The sequence below is a fragment of the Camelus bactrianus genome, chromosome 23, assembly GCF_048773025.1.
Source record: "Camelus bactrianus isolate YW-2024 breed Bactrian camel chromosome 23, ASM4877302v1, whole genome shotgun sequence".
NCBI classification, from domain to species: Eukaryota; Metazoa; Chordata; class Mammalia; order Artiodactyla; family Camelidae; genus Camelus; species Camelus bactrianus.
The window spans coordinates 10,417,436-10,437,996 of record NC_133561.1 but is presented as its reverse complement, the minus strand read 5'-3'; the positions used below and the strand labels follow the sequence as shown (position 1 = coordinate 10,437,996).

The window sequence follows — 20,561 nt, the reverse complement described above, 5'->3', positions numbered from 1 at the left end:
GAGTGCTTTTCTGCTTGAGATTTTGCCCAACTTTTTTACCTTCTTCCTCCCTTACTTTGCTATGTTCTTGGATCTGGCTGAGGAAACCATGAGAGTTAAGCCGCAGCAGACAAGATGTAGGTCAGTCAGAGCAATACTTTTCAAGCTTTTAATGTGCATATGAATATCTTGGATGTCTTTTTCAAAGGCAGATTCTGTTTCAGGAAGTCTTATGGGGGACTGAGAGTCCACATTTGTGACAGTTCCCGGGTGACGCCCTGTTGCTGTCTGCAGACCTCTCTTCAATAACCAGGTTGCTAAAACACTGTCTGTCAAAGATGCACAGAGAAAAGATGCAGGAGGTGGATCTGTGTGGGGGAAGGGTAAATGTGGTTGTGTCCTTATGCACACTTGTACACACTTGGTCAGGAGTGGCTTCACTCTGTCCTAGCCTCTAAATTCCATCTTGAAATCAAGTGGTTTTTCTGAGTTTTCCACACCACTGAGCCCCTGGTAGATTACAGTCTAATTGTACCCTAAACTGTGCCCTCAAGATTAGAGGATGTAACCTAAGACATTTTTTAAAAAGTGGAAATAAAAAACAGTAAATAAGGGAGTCTAAAATTTGGCTGAAAACTGAAAATATAATTACATAAAAAGAGAGAAGAACGGCTGTAATGCTCAGTAAGTCATCAGTAGATTACTGTAATAGAGCCAGAAGAGAGAGAAATGATCAAGACATTCAGAAATAAATTAATAAGGCAAGAGACAAGGGGTTGAGATGAATTAGATGAAATGGGAAGGCATCAATGAAGAGAGTATTTCCAGGTCTGACCCATGGAAGATGGAATCCATAAGGAACAAAAATCCTACTCGTGAAAATTGATCTACCAGGGTGAGAATTTTCAAGGAAATACATTTAAGAAAGGAGCAGAATATACTTTCTTTGCATTATGGACCATTTTCTGCAGTTCCTCAATGCTTTCTCCTCTGCTCAGAGCTAGGTATTTGTTATTAATTACCACAGTATATCCAAAAGTCACTAGTATGAGTTTTCCAGAAATATATTGCCTTGTATTAAAGACTTAAAGTAGACAAATATAAGTAATGCTTTCTTCAGCCTCATAAGGAGACTGACCCTGAATAGTCCGATGCATGGGTATGTGCTCTAAGCATTAGGATGGTGAAGGATATGAAAGGTGGGGCATCTGCCTGAAGCTTGAAAGAAAGATATGAGGATTGGGGTACAAGTCATGTGGTAACTCATTCACGGGCAACATGTCTCTTGAAACTGGTGTGCTGACTAACAACTGATTGAGAATGTTGATGGCCAGATACAAAGGAAGGAACAAAGGTGCTGGATTGCAAATGGGAACAGGAGAAAATGAATCTGAGCTTGATGGAAAGGCTCATACTGAAGAAGTTATCCCAGAACCAAGGGTGTGGCAACTGAAGGTAAAATAGATGAAGCTGTAACTGAGGTGAGGTTCTCAGCCTCAGCCTAAGTTGATACCACATGTCTGGACATACCTGGCAGCTCTTTGGGAATAACTCATCCCAAGGGCCAGGGTATACAAACTTGGCCACATAATAATACCTCCGCATTTAAGACCAAGTTCAATAGCTGCAAGGATGTTAGGTAGTAACTGGTTGTTGATTTAACTAACAAGTGTGAGATAATAGCAAGGTCCATTGCATTGCTACTGACGGTAGTTAGGATACACTAAACAGATGTAACAAATAGACCCCCAAATGCCTAATGGCCCAAACAATATAGAAGTTTATTTCTTGTTCCTGTAATACCTCCAAATCAGCTGTTCCTTGTCACTTGGTGGCTCTTCTCCATGTGACAGTTCAGGGCAGTTCTGTAGTGACTTGGCCTTTTTCTAGGAAAGGAAAAAGACAATGTGGAGAAGCAGCTCCTACCTTTTGAAAAGCCTTGGTCCCAAAGAGGCACACGTCTTCTTCTGATACCGTCCTGTTGCTGAGAGCAAGTCACATGGCTACAGTTGTTGAATAGGAGTTTGGGAAAACGTAGTCCCTGGCTAGGTAGCCACTTCCCAGCTCGGGTTGTGTCCTAGGGAAGAGTAAAATGGATCTTGATAGGGAACCAGTCATTCCTGCTCAGTGTGCATGTGACAGAAGGGAACTCAACAGGATGTTTTCTTCTGCATGTGGAACAGAGTGGCTTCTGTTGAAGGGGAGCTCTTGAGAATAGAGCACTTCATCCAGCACCATGGGGCTACCAGACTACAAATACTGATGGCAGTGCTGGCCTGGGACTGGACCCTGTGTAGGTGCAGAGGTACCAGTGGAAGGTGGTCTGCTGATCTAATGGTGGTCTGTCAGCACATGTCAGCAAAAGAGAACTGGATGTGGGTGGGAGGAGAACTACCTTGCACGCAGGTGAAGAGACCCATTCATGAGCATGTGTGAGAGAGAGTCCCCAGGGACAAGCAAGTGAGAAAACAATCACTGCCCCTCTAGGAGCTGTGAGATGAGAGGATAAGCATAAAGTGCAAAATTGCATCAAGGATGCTTAGGGATCATAGATCTTGAGGACAATTTCAAAATATAAGTATTTTAAAACTTTTAGCAAGAGTAACCACCATATGATACATATATATGTATAGTTACATATACATAGGTTGATACATATATACAATGTATATATGTATTGGTAGATAAATATAGGGATTATGATTAAAAAATTATTTAGATATAGATGTAGTAAATATGTTTTAAATATTAGTACCTTGTAATGACCCTTTTTTTGTGTTTTTTGATGTACTGATTTGCTCAGGAACAGAATAATATAGCCAGCCTGCTTCTTGGTGCACCAAACCGACATGCCGATCATTTCCAGAGGGAGGTGTGCTCCCAGGACCAAGGGCAAACCAGAGTCAAGGGCAGCAGACTCTAGTCTCCTGCAGAACTGGGGAGCATCTCAGCTCCTGTGAGGCTGAAGAACTGATCTCTACCTTGATCTACCCACATGCGGTTTTAGTGCCATGCGTGGGAGTGCCACATTTTGAAATGTGTGAGACAGATTGGCAGATGGATGACGTACTGCTAAAAATGCATGAGGACAGAAGCTAGTCTGTACGAATCTTATAGATTTCATTTGATTTCCATTTGCCATGTACAAAGTGTGGTGCCAAGTACTTATAGTCAGTTAATTCAGTACTTAACAAAGTTGATGAAGTAATTATTAGTTTATCCATTGTATAGTTAAGGATAGTGACCCTCTGAGAAGTTAGGTAGTACCTCCAAGATCACATAAGTGATAACATGGTGGAGAAGAAGTTCAGAACTCATATTACTGGTTTCCAGAGTCCAACTTGAGGTTAGAGACATGGGTCTTACAGAGCCTGGCACATAAACCCACCGCCGGTTTCTGAGCTAGCTATTAATTATTAATATACACTCCTCAAAAATCAGAAGGAAACATATCCACTTGTTTTGGGATTATTATTCCAAATCCTTTTAATTTAATCCTAACTATTAAAAAATGCTAAATATTTAGGATATAGCAATGTGTATAATTCAGTGGCAAATTAATTTCTTAGAACCAATGCAATTGTCAAATGGAGATTTCAGTGATATTGAGGAGTTAATGTAGCCCCTTAGTGCTTCCTGTATGCCAAGGATTCAGTTCATTATCATCCTCAGAAACTAATTTGAATATTTTGTAAAGATACTTTTTAAAAGCTTTATTTAGTTTCTTTATCATCTCAGACAAACATCTCTTAATATCCTTGGAATTCACATTTTCACTAGTTCAATAAACTAACACTGTAATACTCAAGCATTCTACTGTGTAAGTTCCCAGCAACATTGATCACTTTTACTAGAATAAAACAAAAGTTGTTAAACCGAATGAGTTAACTTTTCTAAAAGCCTTTTTCTATACAACATTGACGATAGACATGGAGCATGCATTTATTCATGTTGGACATATTTTTGAAAAACGATGATGATATCTTTCATTTTGATAGAGTCAAACGCCGTCTTGTTAATAACTACTATATTAATTTTTGCAGGAAATTACACTAAGACCACACTATTGTTGTGCCGTTCAGATGACATTTATAAAATACTCTAATTTAACGTGGTGACTTCTATTGTATGCATCTTTAACAAATTGCAGTTTATAATCTCTGAGTGAAATAGACCTAAACCAGAGGGGGAAAGGCCGATGCAGTGTGGAATTAGACCCCTTTGAGAACTAGGACTGTAGTTATAGTATTTCCTGTTAAGCCATTCAGGGATGTAACCATTGCTCTAGGAGCAACAGTGCGTAGGTAACCTCTTTACACTCTCCGTTGTGAACGCTCAGAAGACTGAGAGAAAGATGTATTCCGTTCCTACTCTCGCTTTATTTGAGCATGCTTCAGAATTTTACCTTTTTTGCACTCTCCTTAGAGATTATGGTGGGGAAGTTTGGAGAGTGCTTTCTTGGAAATGCCTTTTGGAGAGGGAGGGAAGTTATAAAAATACACCAGCCTGACAAATGACAGGCATTGTAGAATGCAGGAGAAGAGACATCTTGGTTTTACACCAGCGTAGGAGCTTTTCTTCTCAAATGAATATTTTCGACAGCTGAGCAAGATGATAAACAGCAGTATCGCAAAACACTTAAATGGAAACAAGTATTATGATGTACATTATTCACCTGGCATTCTTCAATTCGTGACATTTATATGTGGCAGAAACCGCTGCAGATTCATTTATTTATTTTTGAAGTGGAATGAGTACCTTACAAAGGTAGCCTGTTACATCAGTGTGGACTTTTCTTCTCTAGCGAGGCAGAAGCTTAAGGAAAGAAGTCATTTTGTCTATATTGCAAATATGTAGTAATTCTCAGGGTCCACATCCTAGGGCTGAGCAAACTCCTAGCAGGGAGAATACACTATATAAAGAAAGAAAGGGAGAGAGGGAGGGAGGAGGAGAGGGAGAGAGAGAGAGACGGAGGGAAGGGGAGAGGGAGAGAGAGGCAGTGAGGGGGAGAGGGAGGGGAGAAAGAGAGAAAGGGAAGGAAGGAAGGAAGAAGGAAAGGAAGAAAGAAATGTACGTACACACGTACATACATACATAGAGATATATGCATTTTCCTTAGAAGCACCAGCAGCTGCAAATGATTATTATTTCATAATTTTTTTAATGCTAAAACTAGTCTACTTCCAAAATTTAAATTCAGATGCTTAACAATGTAAATATTAAATCAGTTCAGAAACACTATGTTTCTTTGATGCTCAGCGATGGACTTAATAATTTGGTGAGATATAAGGCTAAGTTAGAAGCAAAAAGAGTAAAAGCAAATCCCTAGGAGTTGATAACAAAGTGAAAAAATGGGTAGCAAGTACTTACAGCACTAGTCCTTAAATGTTAGTGTTCGTAAGAATCACTAACAGAACATTTTGAAAGTGAAGGTTCCTGGGCTTGACCTGCAGGGACTTCTGTTTCTAAAGGTCTGATTGATTTGGTCATAGTCAAAGGACTCAGCTTTGGAATATACTAAACATGTTGGATGTAGATTTGTATATCAAAATTTTTTCAGTATTTAAAAATGGCATATATTCTTAATTGAGACAAATATTTAAAAAAAACTATGAATATATACTTTTTAATATTTAAATTAAGGAGAATTTGGAGTAAATGTATTCTAAGAAACTCTTCTGATAATTACTAAACCTACTGAAATTGAGTAGACATTGTGATTTCTATAGCTCCTATAACATTTGGAATATCTCCCGAGCACATTTCAGTGCTATAAGAATTATTTTTAAACGATTCATTGTTAGTAAACAAATATTTGGGGGATGCTTTTATGTACTAGGTACTGTGCTAATCAAGGTGTACATATATAATGAGTAAAAGAATCACTGAGCAACTAGTAAATTTAATCTTCCTGAAATGTATTGTCTAATATTATTATTTTAAACCAAACTTTGGAAAGATTGAATCTTTTCTTATTGCCAGTGATAAACTCATCCTAACTTGAGAATTTCGATTTTTGAGTATGTTCTTATATTAACAACCTCGTCTGCCCAACCACTCTGTATAGTGTCTTCTCATTGTGGGGCCTTGCTGTGGAAATGTGCCCAGCTCATTTCAGTTCTGAGAGTTCCTGGACTGCCACAGTCCCTTCAGTTCCCACTGAAGATCTCCCGCCATCTCTTCACCCATTCACAAATTGGCATCCTGCACTTGGGGTTCTAGTTTTGAGGTCTTTCAAAATCAGATGTGCTGTGACTTCTGTTTGCTTTATCCAGCACAGATACTAATACCATACAGGTCTTGTGATGGTTGGTTTGTTCCCACTTGCTTCTCCTTGGGGGTTTCTGGGGAGAGTTTGGTCACCTAGCTTTATTGTAAATATTATCCATGGCTGTGTTGTTTTGGTTTGGTTTGGTTTTGCTTTTTAGTTCTCTTTTTATGTTGGTATTTGGAGAGATTCTGTGGGCCTATAATCATTGTCTCTGATTCCTCTGAAATCACTTTTGATTTTCATTGCCTAACTTAAACTGAATATATAGTATACATGGAAAAAATGTGAGCCTGAGCTCTTTTGTTTTTTGTCTTCCTATGTGATGGCTTCCATTTCTCCTTCTGTGTGGACCTACTTCACCATCACTGCCTGTCCTTTTCTCCACTTTTATCTGTTCATTGCAGTATTTCAACTACAGTCACTCAACTTTTCCTACATCCAACCCAAAATCAGTTATTTTCTGATAGTCTAAGTCTCTTATAAAACTGGTAAGGGAGGAACTAAAGACAAGTGGAGATGAACAACAAAAGTAACTGCATTGGAAAATAACAGCCAGGCATTGAGGAAAGGTGACTGTTTTCTGAGCCAGAGGACAGATGATGGAGAAGAAAAAAAAAGAATGAACTAAACACAAAGTGAGTAGGCAAAAGGGAAAATAGACTGAACATTAGCTAGATAGAAATCAGACAAATAGTGAAAATAAACAAACTCAATAATGTTTTTGGCAAAGATTAATAAAACTGACAAACTGATAAAAGAAAAACACAAGTTGCCAACATCAGAAATAAAAAAGGGATATCACAGCACATTGTACAAACACCTGTATAGGATCATAATAAATATTATGAAAAACTCTCTAATTTGACATCCTAGATGAAATAGAGAAATTAATACAAAACTAACAGAAGATGAAATATAACCTTATTGCATACTTAACATAAGAAGAAATAGAAAATCTAAATAGCTCCCTATGAAGTAAAGATATTGAATTTGTAATTAGAATTCAAATTTCTTTTCAACAAGAAACATTTCAGGCCCAGATGACTTCATTGGTGAATTCTCCAATGACTTAAAGTAATAAATCATATCGGTCCTACATAAACTTCTTTGGAAAACGGAGGAGGAATGTATACTTTCCAACTCATTTTGTGAGGGCTACTTAACCTTGATCCCATAACCTGAGAAAACATTTGAAAACAAATCCATTCGAACAAGTCAAATGTTCCATATGAACATAGATGTAAAATATCTTAATGATATTTCAGCAAATTAAAACCTGAAATATATAATAAAGGCAATGCATCATGACTGGTTGGCATTTATTCTAGGAATGCAAGGTTGGTTTAACATTTGAAAATCAATTAATACGGTAAACAACAAATCTCCTATAATAATCTCAATAAATGTTTAAAAACTTTAAAAAAGTTTTAAAATACTTTCTTGATAAATATTCTCTGTGTACTAGAAACAGAAGAAAACTTCCTCAATCTGAAAAGGGCATCTGCAAAGAAACTTAACTTAGCATCATACTTAACAATAAACATTAAACATTTTCCCTGTATGATCAGGAATAAAACAAGGATGTTTGTTCTTACAATTTCTATTCAGAATTGTAACAGAGGCTGAAAGTAGTACAAGATGATGAAAAATATTTAAAAATAATGATTGTCAAAAAGTAAAACTATTATTACTTGCAGAGAACGTGATACTAAATGAACAGTGCAGACAGAAGTGGTTTAGCAGACATCAAGTCCCTCCCCCCAACGTTGTCACTTTTCTCTTCCTTCCATTGTCCTCCATAAAGCCATTAAAAATAGTTTATAATCTAAAGACGAATAGTGTGCAGACTATGCAAGTGTAGCTACAAAACAATCCCTGAGCACCAATTCCATCCAGATGGCTGCCAACCAGCCCTTCCACTAGAAACTCTGGGGCCATCACTGGGGTTGGGTAATAATGTTACATGAGACTAGAGAGGTATATTGAAGCCATATCATGGAATTTGGACTTTGTTAGATAGGCAATAGGGAGCTATTGAATATCTTTGAGCATGGAAGTGACACAGTGGTGTACCAGGTGGGGAGGGGCAGTGGAAGCAGTTCACCCCATTGGGAGGAAGCTGTGTGTCACACTCATTGTTTAGAATTGCTAGCACTTGGTGATCATAAAAAGCAAAACAACTTTTACTTGATCTTAATTTTATTTACAGAAAGTGCATCCTTTTATTTTCTACACCTAGAGTGTTCCACTCCCTCCACCTCATCTTCGAAATGCCACAGAAGTATCATAACAGAATTGGAAAGGATGAAAATTTTCTTCCCAAGTTCTCTCTTTTTTGTTGTTGTTGAAGTATAGTTGATTTATAGTGTTACAGGTATACATCAAAGTGATTCAGTTATTTACAGTCATATTTATATATACACACATACAATTTTTCAGATTCTTTTCCTTTACAGGTTATTATAAGGTACTGATTTTAGTTCCCTGTGCTATATATATAGTAGGTCCTTACTGTTTGTCTATTTTATATATAGTAGTTTGTATCTGCTAATACCAAATTCCTAATTTATCCTCCCCTTCCTTCCCCTTTGGTAACCATAAGTTTGTTTTCCATGTCTGTAAGTCTGTTTCTGTTCTGTAAATAAGTTCACTTGTATCATATTTTAGGTTCTACATATATGTGATATATGATATTTGTCTTTGTCTGACTTCCTTAGTATGATAATCTCTAGGCCCATCTATGTTGCTGCAAATGGCATTATTTCATTCTTTTTTATGGCTGACATTGGGATCCATGTATCTTTTTTGAATTAGTGCTCTTGTCTCTCCCAGATATGAGCCCAGGAGTGGGATTCCTGGGTCATATGGCCACTCCATTTTTAGTTATGTAAGGAACCCCCACACTGTTTTCCTTAGTGGCTGTACCAATTTATATTCCCACCAACACTGCAGGAGGGTTCCCTTTGGATGAAAGTTAACTTGATAGTTTATTAAATGGATTGGGGGAGGATTAGATTCACAGAAAACATTCTGCATACAGTTTCTGGATCATGCTGGCAATTCTGAGGGAAGAAATGGTAGAAACTGAGAAGTATCTTTTGCATAATATGACCTCATATGGCTCATAGGGTATATATACTGTGTAATAGTATGTGATCAAACGAACATTTGCTGATGACAACATGAATGAATGAGATCCCAAGCAAGGAAAAATAAAAGTTAAAGAATTTCTGTGTTAAAAAAAAATGTATAGTCATCTCTATTAAAAAAAGGAATATTCTGAAGAATTTACTCATTAAAATTTTTTTACCCTCATTTGTATTTTCTGTTCAAACAAAACCCTGGAAATCTAATTTCCAGGACAGACTTCCTGTTCTTAAATTTTGAGTTTGCTTTTCAAATTCTTAACTTTGTTTGGCAACATCAACATTACCTCATTGGCTTTTAGAGAATTCTCTGAGAAGATGTACTCTATAGAACATTAGATTTTTCTCTACCACCCGCCAAATGAGTGCTTAAGAAGACAGACATTTCTGCTTTTTAAACAGTGTTGCTTTGAATTACTTAAAATATAGTGTCTATTACAGAGAACCTCTGATAAATATTGTCTTACCTAATTTATTAATCTTTAAATCATTCTTCGTATTTTCTCTAATGCTGTTGTTTTTACACACACAATAGGAATCATTTATGGATTATTTGATGCCTCAAGTTCACTCTGATAGAATCCCATCTCAATGTAGAGGATGGATAAGAAAACTGACTTAAGATAATGATTGCAAAGTTGTCACGAATTTTCCTGGCAAATTCATTGTTTTCAATTCTCACACAGTTGACCATGCATATCCACCATTGCTACATAATCTGGGACAGCTAGCTTTTGCAGAATGGTCCAGAGTAGAGAGGTCCTGAGTCTGGTCACTAGGCAGCGTATTGCACCCATTAGCAAACAACAGAGTTATTCACAAAACAGTAACTGGGCTACTTGCCTGATTCTTCCACTGTGTGTCCAGCTCCTCACAGGTATTGCCCACTGCCTTGACCTTCCTTGCGTCTAGCCCTCTTCCCATTGCTATGATTAGATTGTAGCTTATATCAATTCGAGTGAATTTAGCACAGTGGTTATAAGCATGGATGTGGAAGTTTGGCCATTTACTAGCTGTCTGGCCGTTAATAAGTAACTTGATCTGAGATTCAGTTTCTTCTTCTGTAAAATGAAGTCATGCATTTCCCAAATGGTAAAATGACTAAAACCCCTGCTCTTCCGGAGTTTACATTGTAGTATGGTTTAAGGAGAAGAGAGGAAAGGTAGTAGTCAGTAAATGTAAAAATAAGTAAATCTGTTTACTTAGTTAATTGCTATGGAAGAAATTGGACAAGGGAAAAGGTCTCTGGCGTGCCTTTTGAAGGAAGGGAGCTGCAATTTAGATATGTAGTCAAGGGCAGGCTCATTAAGAAGGTGACACTGGGTTTGAGCCCTGAATGTGCTGAGGGAGTTAGTTGTCTCGAAATCTGTAGGAGGGGACCCAGGCAGCCAATGCACATACCCTAAAGTGGGGGTGTCCCTGACATCTTCAAGGAGCAGAGAAGAGGTAATGTAACTGGAGTGAGTAAAAGAGAGGTGAAGGGTCATGCAAAGCCTTCGGGATCCTGCTTGGGATGCAAATGATCGGCGGGTATTTATTGGAAATATGCGCATGGCATTTATTTGAGCATCATCTATGTGTCTGTCGTATGTGTAGGAGATATCACCGAGGGAGTGAACGTAGGTATAGGTAAAGATCCATGAAGAGAGTTCTGGAGCATATCCGCAGGTGGTCAGGGGAGGAGACAGAGAAGGAATAGCAGGGATTTGGGAGGAAAATCAGGTATCCTAACTGCCAGCAGCTTCCTGAGAGTGGGAGTTAAATTTAGAAGGTGTTTCTTACAATAATTTGAAATCATTTTACTCATAATTTAAAAGGTATCGTATCCAATAATTTGAAAATAATTTTATTCATAATTTAGAAGATATGATACAGTTCTCTAGGTTACAGTAATCTTGCAGAACACTTCAGTGATAATCTGTATTTCTTTTATATATGACTTATTTTTATTGGTCTCTAGAAATTTTTGTGTCTTTTTATTTCTGGTATTTGAATGCTTCATGAGCTTGTGTCTTGATGTCATTTCTTTATTCCCCCATTAGTTTTGCTAGCTCACGGTGAGCCTTTATAAACTGTGTTTTCATGTAAGGAAAAATGTGTATTTTGTATTAATGCTTTGATAATTTCTTTCCTCATTTTTTTCTATTCTTTGTCCTTCTGGAAATTCTTTATATTTTTATTTCATTTTTCTTCTCTCCTTATTGTTCTTTCTGAAGAATTTTCTCAACTTTATCCTACAACCTCTTTTAATGGAAATTTTTATTTTTCCTATTGTGGTTTTAATATTCAACAGTTCTTTCCCTCACAGATTGTTTCTTAAGGCTTTTTCTGTTTCATATTTTTGAAGGGATGCAACTTTTACCTTAACTTTCTGGGGATAATTGTTACACAGGTGTTTTTTATGTTGTTGGTTGATGATTTCTTATATTTCTATTCTCTGCATTCCTTCTTTCTCTTCTTTCTAAATTTTTTTTCTTGGTCCCTGTTTTTCATGTTGGAAATTTTGCTGACTGCTCTTTTCTAAAATAAAATGGGAAAACACTTTCAAACTGGACTTGGCTCTTGTGTGTTTGAGCAGCAAGAGAGCTTTTCTTTGCAGGGGTCAGAGTCTCAAATATCATTTCTTGGGATCTTATCTCTGTGGCTTTTCTCTGCCAGTTTCCTCTTTATGGAAAATAAGTGTGGCTCCTGGCTTTCTAGAAGCAGTGTTGTAGAAGGAGAAAGGTGGCAGGGGGTGACGGTGTCCCTATCTCATTACGAACACTTTCACTTAAATCCTCCAATTTCTGCCCTGTACCTCACCCCCTCCCCAGCTGTTGATGGTCTGATATAGTGGAGCTGGTTAATTTCTTTCTTTTTCCTTTTCCTTTTTTTGATGAAAAGACTGATGTCACCATGGGATAGGAGCAGTGCTTGGCTGTGTAGGATTAAGAGTGGAACTGGAACTCTAAATCCTTGCTACGCAGAACTCTTCGAATGCGCAATTCTCAGCCTCAGCACCATTGGTATTTCTGGCTAGGTAACTCTTTGTTATGGGGAACTGTTCTGTACGTTGTAGGGTGTTTATTAGCATCCCTGCCCTCTAGCCACCAGATGACAGTAGAACCCCTCTCCCAGTTGATACAACCCAAAAGTCTCCAGCCACTGCTAGGTGTCCTCTAGGGAATAAAATTACCCCCAGTGGAGAGCCATTCTTCTGACTTCAGACGTGTACCCTACTTCTTTCTGTGTTTTGTCACCTGTAAATCTTAAGTCTTTCAGAGGCTCTGCAGGAAAAATCACTTTTCTTGTTTTAGAAATACAGCTCATCTGGCACCCATTGTAGCTTTTGACTAGTTGAGAGTATTGTCAATTTCATTTATACTTCTTTTATGTTGTGTCTTTGACAATCTTTGGCAAAATTTATTTGTGAATTGTTTTCTCTACTAAGCTGATTAAAATTATGGGTTATAGTTTTAAAAATTCCTATTATTGTAGTAAAATATCAGGAAAAGAGGAAGTAGGCATGTACTTAATCTTTTGACTTTTTACTTTGAGAGAATTTTCAGGCGAGGGAACAGAGGGAAAACCCAGGTGGAGCTCAGTGGGTTCTGAGTTGTAGAGATGGAGCTGAGCATTAAGGGAGTCAGTCCAAAGTGGTAGAGCTTGCAGAGAGAGTGGCCCAGAGAAAAAACTCCAGAGCTCTATGGCTATCTTCCTTCAGTATTCAGCTGACTATCAGTCATTGTATGTGTGTGAGCCAGGGGAAAGAACAACCTGAAAGGATTAAGTGTAGTGGTGCTTATCACTCAAGCAAGCTGTAAGTAGTGCCTGTTTCCACTAGCCAAACTAGAAAAATCTTGATTCAGAGGACATCAGATAGAGAACACAGCAGTGTCTTGCCTCAGTTGTAGATAATAGTCCTAGACTAATCACTGTTCCAGGACTTCCTAATATATCTCAAGAGCAAGGCCCAAAGAAACTTTCCAAGTAATTTAATTGCATCCCAATACAAAACTGAGGAGTATTTATAGAAACACTTAAATATCTGGCTCTCAGAAAGAAAAAAATCCACAATACCTGGCACCCAATAAAGAAATTGCCAAAATTTCAATATCCCTTTCTCAACAACTAATAAAACAAATTGACAGAAAACCAGTAAGTAAAGAGATTAAAACAGCTGTCAACCAACTTGACCTAATTGGTATTTATAGAACACTCGGTAGCAGCAGGATGCACATACGTTTCTAGTCTACACAAAACATCTACCAAAACGGATCAAATTCTGGACCATTAAACAAGTCTCAGTAAATTTAAAAGGATTCAAGTTGTATAAAGTATGTTATCTGGACACACTCATTAAATTGAATTAGAAATCAACAACAGAATAATCGCTGCACTATTCCTAAATACTTGGAAACTAACTAACACACTTCTAAATAACCTAAGGGTCAGACAGGAAAGGAAGGGGAAGTTAGAAAGTATTTTGAACTGAATGAAAAATGAAAAGACAATGTATTAAAACTGTGGGATGCCAGTGTGGCAGTACTTGGTAAAACATCTAGAACACGAATTGTCTGTGTTAGAGAAGGAAAAAAAGATTTCAAAGAAAAATCTTCTCTCTTAAGAAACTAGGAAAAGAGAAGATATGACCCAAGCCAGGCTAATCAGAGGTGTTTTTGAGTTTGACTAGAGCTCATGGGGACATCTCTTTTCCCTTATTGTTCATGTGACCGAAAGGATGCAAGACCAAAACTTATATAACCAATATTGTGTTTTAAGTCTTAAAGAGCTGGAAAATTTCTCTGGCTTAAAGTACAAACATGTGTTTGTCTGTTATCAGAGATAGTAATTGTACCCCATTGTCTGTTTTTCCTTCTGCATTACTGATGGAAATTTCAATATTATTTGGCCATGTGGTTGTAGAGAATAAAGTACATTTTTCAGCCTCCCTGGCAGCTAGGTATAGAAATGTAGTTGAAGTTCTGGTCAATGGCATTGTATCTGCTAACTTTTTCTTCTAACTTGGTGGCTTAAAATAGTACAAACTATTTACTTAGTTTAGAATTCTGCAGTTTGGCTTGGCTGTGGTCTGGGTTGACTTGTCTGATCTTGTCTGAGCTCTTTTATTTATCTATGGTTAGCTAGCTTGTCAGCTGGCAGCTAGGCGATCTAGGAAGCCCTCACTCATGTATCCGTGACTGTTAAGCAGAATGTTAGCTGGGAGATATTCGCCAGGTATCTGGTTCTCTGACACTTGTTCTCTAGTCTTCCAACAGGATAGCTTGAGCCTCTTTACGAGGTGGTCTCAGGATTCCAAGCCCAGCTAGAGAGAATAAATTCCAAATCTGTAAGCACTTCAAATCGCTGCTTACATCGTATTTGCTGACATACTATTGGTCAAAGAAAATCAATAGGTCAACCTAGGGTTAGTGTTAGAAGTATTCTCTCAAAGAGTATGGAAACAGAAAAGGGTTGTATCCAACTTTCTGGAATTGTGTTTTTTAAGGGGACCGGTCATACTCTTTTTTCTGCTTCTTGGCGGACATGTATTAGTCTTAGAGTATGAATAGATTTATATTCCCTCACGTAAAAGGAAGAGAACCTGTGGTGGTTCGTACAGACATAAACTTGTATTTTCAGGTGAATTTTGAGAAACTGATTAAAAGGAACTAATTCTATGAACTATAGAGCCTTTTATCAGGCACTTTTAAACCACATTTTAAGGTGTGCCTAATACAGAGAAGTTACAAACTATATGTGGTATGCAAACTTTTAGGTTAATAAAATGAGAGTAAAATTGTGTTACCTTATTTGCAGTTTTTTTTTCTCATGGAGATACTTGATTCTATTGAAAATATACTTTCATAACACTGAAGGGTTGCACAAGTCAAGACAATTAAAAATTCTAAAAAAATAAACACTTTCGAGATGATTTATATAAAAGATGACTGAGAGGTGTAAAGAGGAAAAAAACGTGCATTAGGGAAGAGTGAGGAGTACAGAGAGAGAAGGCACAGAAATGGTGACTAACGGGTGCAGAAGACTTTGAAGATGTCTGGTTACAGGGAAGCTAAAGGGATGTTATAAATCGCACTCACTCTTCTTTCACCCAAGTTTTTAGTAAAATTGATTACTTTTTTTTTTTTTAAATGAGCGTTCCTCTTCTGATATTGATGAATTGAGCAAGTTTCACATCTAGGATGATTCAGGACAGAGCTCTCAGGTGACAAGAAGATTCCAAAACGGAAGAAGCAGAAATGTAGGGTCAGGGTGACCATGAGAATATCAGTACACACAAATTCTTTAAAACTTAAGGAGCACTTTTGTCCTTCAGCAGGAATGGAAGGAGGGTTACAGGAAGTTGTATCTAGATTTCAAGAGGCAAAGAAGCCCCAGAGGATACATGTCTTGCATTTAAATAAGAATATGACAAAATATAGAGATGATAAAGTTTTAGCACAGAATGCACTCTTTCCCTTTTTCACTCTTTCTTACCCTAGATCTTTGAGGAAGTATTCTTGACACGTGGGGACCAAACGTGTTATTCTTTGACAGAAATAGTATGTGCAGTTCCGGAAGGTGCTTGCCATCTGGGGAACAAGACTGATATATGGGAAACGAGTGGAAAAATAAGGGATTCATTATATGGTCATGGACTTGAAGTGTTCTAAGTATGTAATCAAGGGTCTATTAGATTTTCGTGGCTCTATGTAACCCATACCTGCCAATAAATGCCATTTATTTTTGCAGACAAAATCAAATCCTTGTTTTGAATAATAATCTGGTTGCCATGGGGCAGGTAAGAGTTGGGGGTGAGAAACATAGCCAGACACAAGGGGGCAATTCATTGTCCTTGCATATCTTTCTGACCTATTTGTGTCTTTGATATTGACATTCATTGTTATCTACAGCTGTATCTGGCGCATGTATAACCCTTTACTTTTCAGAGTATTAGATATTTTGATTCAATTATTTTATCCTTAAATAATGACACACTGAGTTCCTATTTCTCAGATGAAGTAAAAAAAAATGAGGCTGTGATAGATTTTTAAAAATACTCTTTAATTAAAAAACCCTTCTCTATATGTCTGTAACTGAATCCCAGTTGCATGTGATAGTTTTGTATATCCCTGAGGTTAAAGGTAAATCCAACCATGTCTTTCTACAGGTAGGTTACTTCCCTGTGTGATAACCTTGCCTCCATATGTGGAGAGCTGGATTCAGTCCAAATGGAAGGAAGTTGGGGCGGGGGGGACATGCCAGTGACTTGATAAGCGATTGGATGTCTATATTCACAGCTCTTGTGAAAGTCCTCAGATAGTAGTGAATTTCTCATACTTATTTCACGTTTTATATGTATATGTCCCCTTGTGAAAAGGTTTAGCTCTTTCTTTAACCAACAACATAGTATTATCTATGTATATAGTAAATGAGCATTATACATTTTATGTATTTTCATTCTCAAACAGCAGCTTGAAGAGGAAAAATATTCCTTTTTTTTCAGCTATTATTTTAGTTGACAATGCCCGAAAGCAAGTAAATTTTTTGGCATTTTTTACCACAATGTAAATTAGTTAAATATACTTAATGTGATTAAATCATAATATGAATGAACCATAAATACACTGAAATATTCCAAAGAGCTAAGTTGTGTAAAAAAAATATTATTAGAGTCAGTATCAGTAGGCATAAATGGATGCTATTAAGAACTTTATTTTAAACATCTGAAACCTTGACAAGATGATATTATTATAGAAAGATTCTTCCTTACTTCAGGCATGTGTAAAGCAAGTATGGATCAACGAGGAAATGAAAGAAATGAAACAGAGGCGGAGATTAAAGATGAAATTAACTGCTTGGTCTTTTCTATTTTCAGCCTCCATATGACTGTATTTTGATTTCTTTATGTGATGTTTAATGCGAATTCCACCTCCCTTTCAGTCACATACTGTTGACTTCCATGGGGCTTATTTTCATTTGGCTCTGTGTATTCACCTTGCCAAAGCTCTTCCGTGTTTTTGTGTCAGGAGGAGAAATACCCTTTTACCTTCTTGTCTGTTTAACATTTAAAGTTTTTTTTTCCTCCCTCCCTTCCTGCCTTGTACCTAATGAGCAACTTACCTAAAAATAGATACGTTCATCATTCTACAAAACATTGTATCTTCTCTAGATCGGAGGCCAGTGTAATTGTAAGAGACATGTGTCTGGCAGACAGTGCAATCAGTGCCAGGATGGATTCTACGGTCTCCAGGAGTGGGATCCTGATGGCTGCCGTCCGTGCGACTGCAGTACCTCTGGGACAGTGGATGGAGATATTACCTGTCACCAAAATTCAGGCCAGTGCAAGTGCAAAGCAAATGTTATTGGTATGTGTAATGCAAAGGTTTACAGTCACAACTCTATTACCATCTGGGATAAAATCCTCTGTTTGATTTCTTAACTGAAGAGCAAAGCAAATTTCCTTGCTCTAGGCAGGCTAGAAAAAAAAAAAAACAATTTGGGTGAAATTAACTGTCTAAAAATGATTAGATTAATAATTCTATCAAACTACAGCTTGAAGCTTAGTTTAATCAACCCTTTAGAAGTTTCTTCATTCTGTAGCTGCTTTAGTTCATGTGGTCCCATACTAATAAGTCATAGAAAAATATAATTTGCTTACTGCATAGATGTTTCTTTTAGAAAATTAGCACTTTTTCAAAATGTTTTACACTTAATGAGTTCTAAGCAAGTCATTTCCATGCTAGTTTTCTTAATAGACCAAAATAAATGGATTTTTTTCAAAATATTCTGTGCTACAGGGTCCTTTGTGATAAATCTTTCCATTTTTTTCTATTATATTTCTTTGAACTGTTCCTGTGAAATGCAAAATAAGTCAACATAATTCCACAGATCATGTATATTGCTAGGGTTAGTTATAAAGGGCCACATAATTTTAATTTTGTAATTCAGTGCCAAGCTGATTATAATAAACAGCTACCTTCGGTGTTATTTATCATTTTTTTATATAAGACGTGCTTTTTTGTTTGTTACTCCCACAGGTATTTTTCAGAAATTAGATTTGATTATAGCAATTTATTACATCCAACATTTTTGAGGGGAGCCACAGCCACATAAGGACAAAATTTATCAAGTGCCCAAAATGCACTATGTACATAATGCACTTTGAAATTTTGATATATGAGAATATTATGAGAGGAAAGTTTCCTGATAAAGTGAGTCTTGTGTTGTAACTGAACACGTCTTGGTTCGTATAGGAAGTTTAAAAAGGACCTTTACCTTTCTATTGTCATTCAAGACACCAAACCTTCCATGGTTTTTCTAACATTGACCTGAACCTTATAATAATATAAACATGCCTGGAAGACAGACAGACACACACACACACACACACCCCAAAATGCATCCACACACATACGTAAGAACATATCATTCGGAGCAACATTTTCATTTCTGTTATATAACACTAAAGCTAATTCTTTATCTTTTATCTATGTACATAAACATTTATCTTTTTGTACCAGTCAACTAGAGAAGCATTTTATTTTAACTTAATAAAAAAGAATATGAGCTGGCTTTATGATATTACACAAGATTTCTCTAGTTTAAAGAAAGATTACATCAAAATCTTTAACATAACTTGCCCTTACACATTTCAAGCATGCAAAAACTAACTTTTCCGGAAAAAGTTACTTATAAAGAGAAGTACATTTTTGTATGTTATCTCTGATACGGAATGAAAGGTAAGACCTTTGAATTCCACTATATAGCATCCTTTGTTCTTTAAGATAAGATACATTTTAAATTCAAGATGTGAAAACAAAATTTAAAGAAAGGCCTTTAGAGACAGTCAAATGGTTACAGCTCTGTATCAATAAAATCTTTCTTGTGATGGTTAGAGTCCAGAGCTTAAGGAAGAAAAAAAAAAATCAAACTTTAGTATTTACTTAGAATTTGTTATAACCTCCCTGCCATTTACTTATATTATTGTTTGATCCAGGTAGTTTTCTGCAGGAAAATATAAACCTATTTTTTGAAGATGAAATCAGCAGTTTGACATTACTATCTGTAGAGTTATTTCTGTATATGTAGTATTTTTTAATAAAAATACAAACTTGACATGTATATATAGAGATTATTCTTTTCCTAATGAGACTAGCAAATAACCCTATTCAATTTTACCTTGTTAATATGATTAAGAAAACAACAGAAAATACAAATGTATGTTGTATGTGCTTCAGAAAGCAAACTGTTAGATTTAACAAAACTGTTAAATCTTACTAATGATTCTATCACCAGTAAAATACATTAGCACCAATAATTTTATTAAAGTAGGTCATTCATCTAGAATAAAAAGGGAGAAGAATGTGAATTAAATGCCAAGTGCGCTAACTCGCCTGTACTTGTTAACACCGAATGTGATGCCCTGTAGGCCTTCCTGAGTATCGTTAGGAATAGATTACCTGTCAGGAATATGTATGGCATATTCAAATAAGCACTGCGCATATTTTTAAAACTGATATGATATGAATCCATGTAGACCAATTTTAATAGTTCAAAATGAGTCATAATTCTTGTTAACAATACAGTTATTTTTAAAATTTGCAGCAATAGTGGTCCTTTTTTATTTTCCTTATTGAAATTAAATGATATGCCTTAGGTGAGTCATTCATCACTGTTAAAGAACTTGCCTTCCATTGGAGTTCTTGAATTTTTATCCACATACATACATATATATTATGCATTTCTTTCCAGTTTAGGGAATGCTTTTCTGCATATGGGTTCCTGAGTGTGTTTTTGACTGTTACTTTAGGACTAATTTTTTAATGCTGTTATAACTTGAAATAAATGTTTCAATTGATTCAGCCTCACATAGTTATTTAAATTCATGGATGTCTGAGGACTATCTAAAGGAAGTATTTTTTGGCATCTCAACCTTTCCTGTTCAAATTTCTTTTTTATTCCTTTGCCTTGTAATACTCTTTGAAACCAACCTAAGTTGTCAGATTTCAGTGTAGGTGATAAAATGTTTTTCTCTCTTTGTGAAATGTATGTATGTATATACTCCTTCAAATAGAAGTAATGTAAACCGGAGAATTTACTTAGTGTTTAAAGAGGTATGTTCTGAATCACACAATACGACAAGCAATGTGATTGCTTTATGAGCCAGGGAGAGCATAATTTAT

The 20,561-nt window shown here is 36.5% G+C and overlaps 1 protein-coding gene across 1 annotated transcript in view; it reads left to right on the top strand.

The window, feature by feature from the left end:
- The window catches only part of USH2A (usherin), a 642,834-nt gene that overhangs the window by 95,706 nt on the left and 526,567 nt on the right, over positions 1–20,561 (top strand). The window contains exon 11 of the mRNA XM_074351610.1: positions 17,549–17,744. Within this exon, the coding sequence (XP_074207711.1) occupies positions 17,549–17,744 (196 nt within the window). The remainder of the gene's footprint in view (positions 1–17,548; positions 17,745–20,561) is intronic.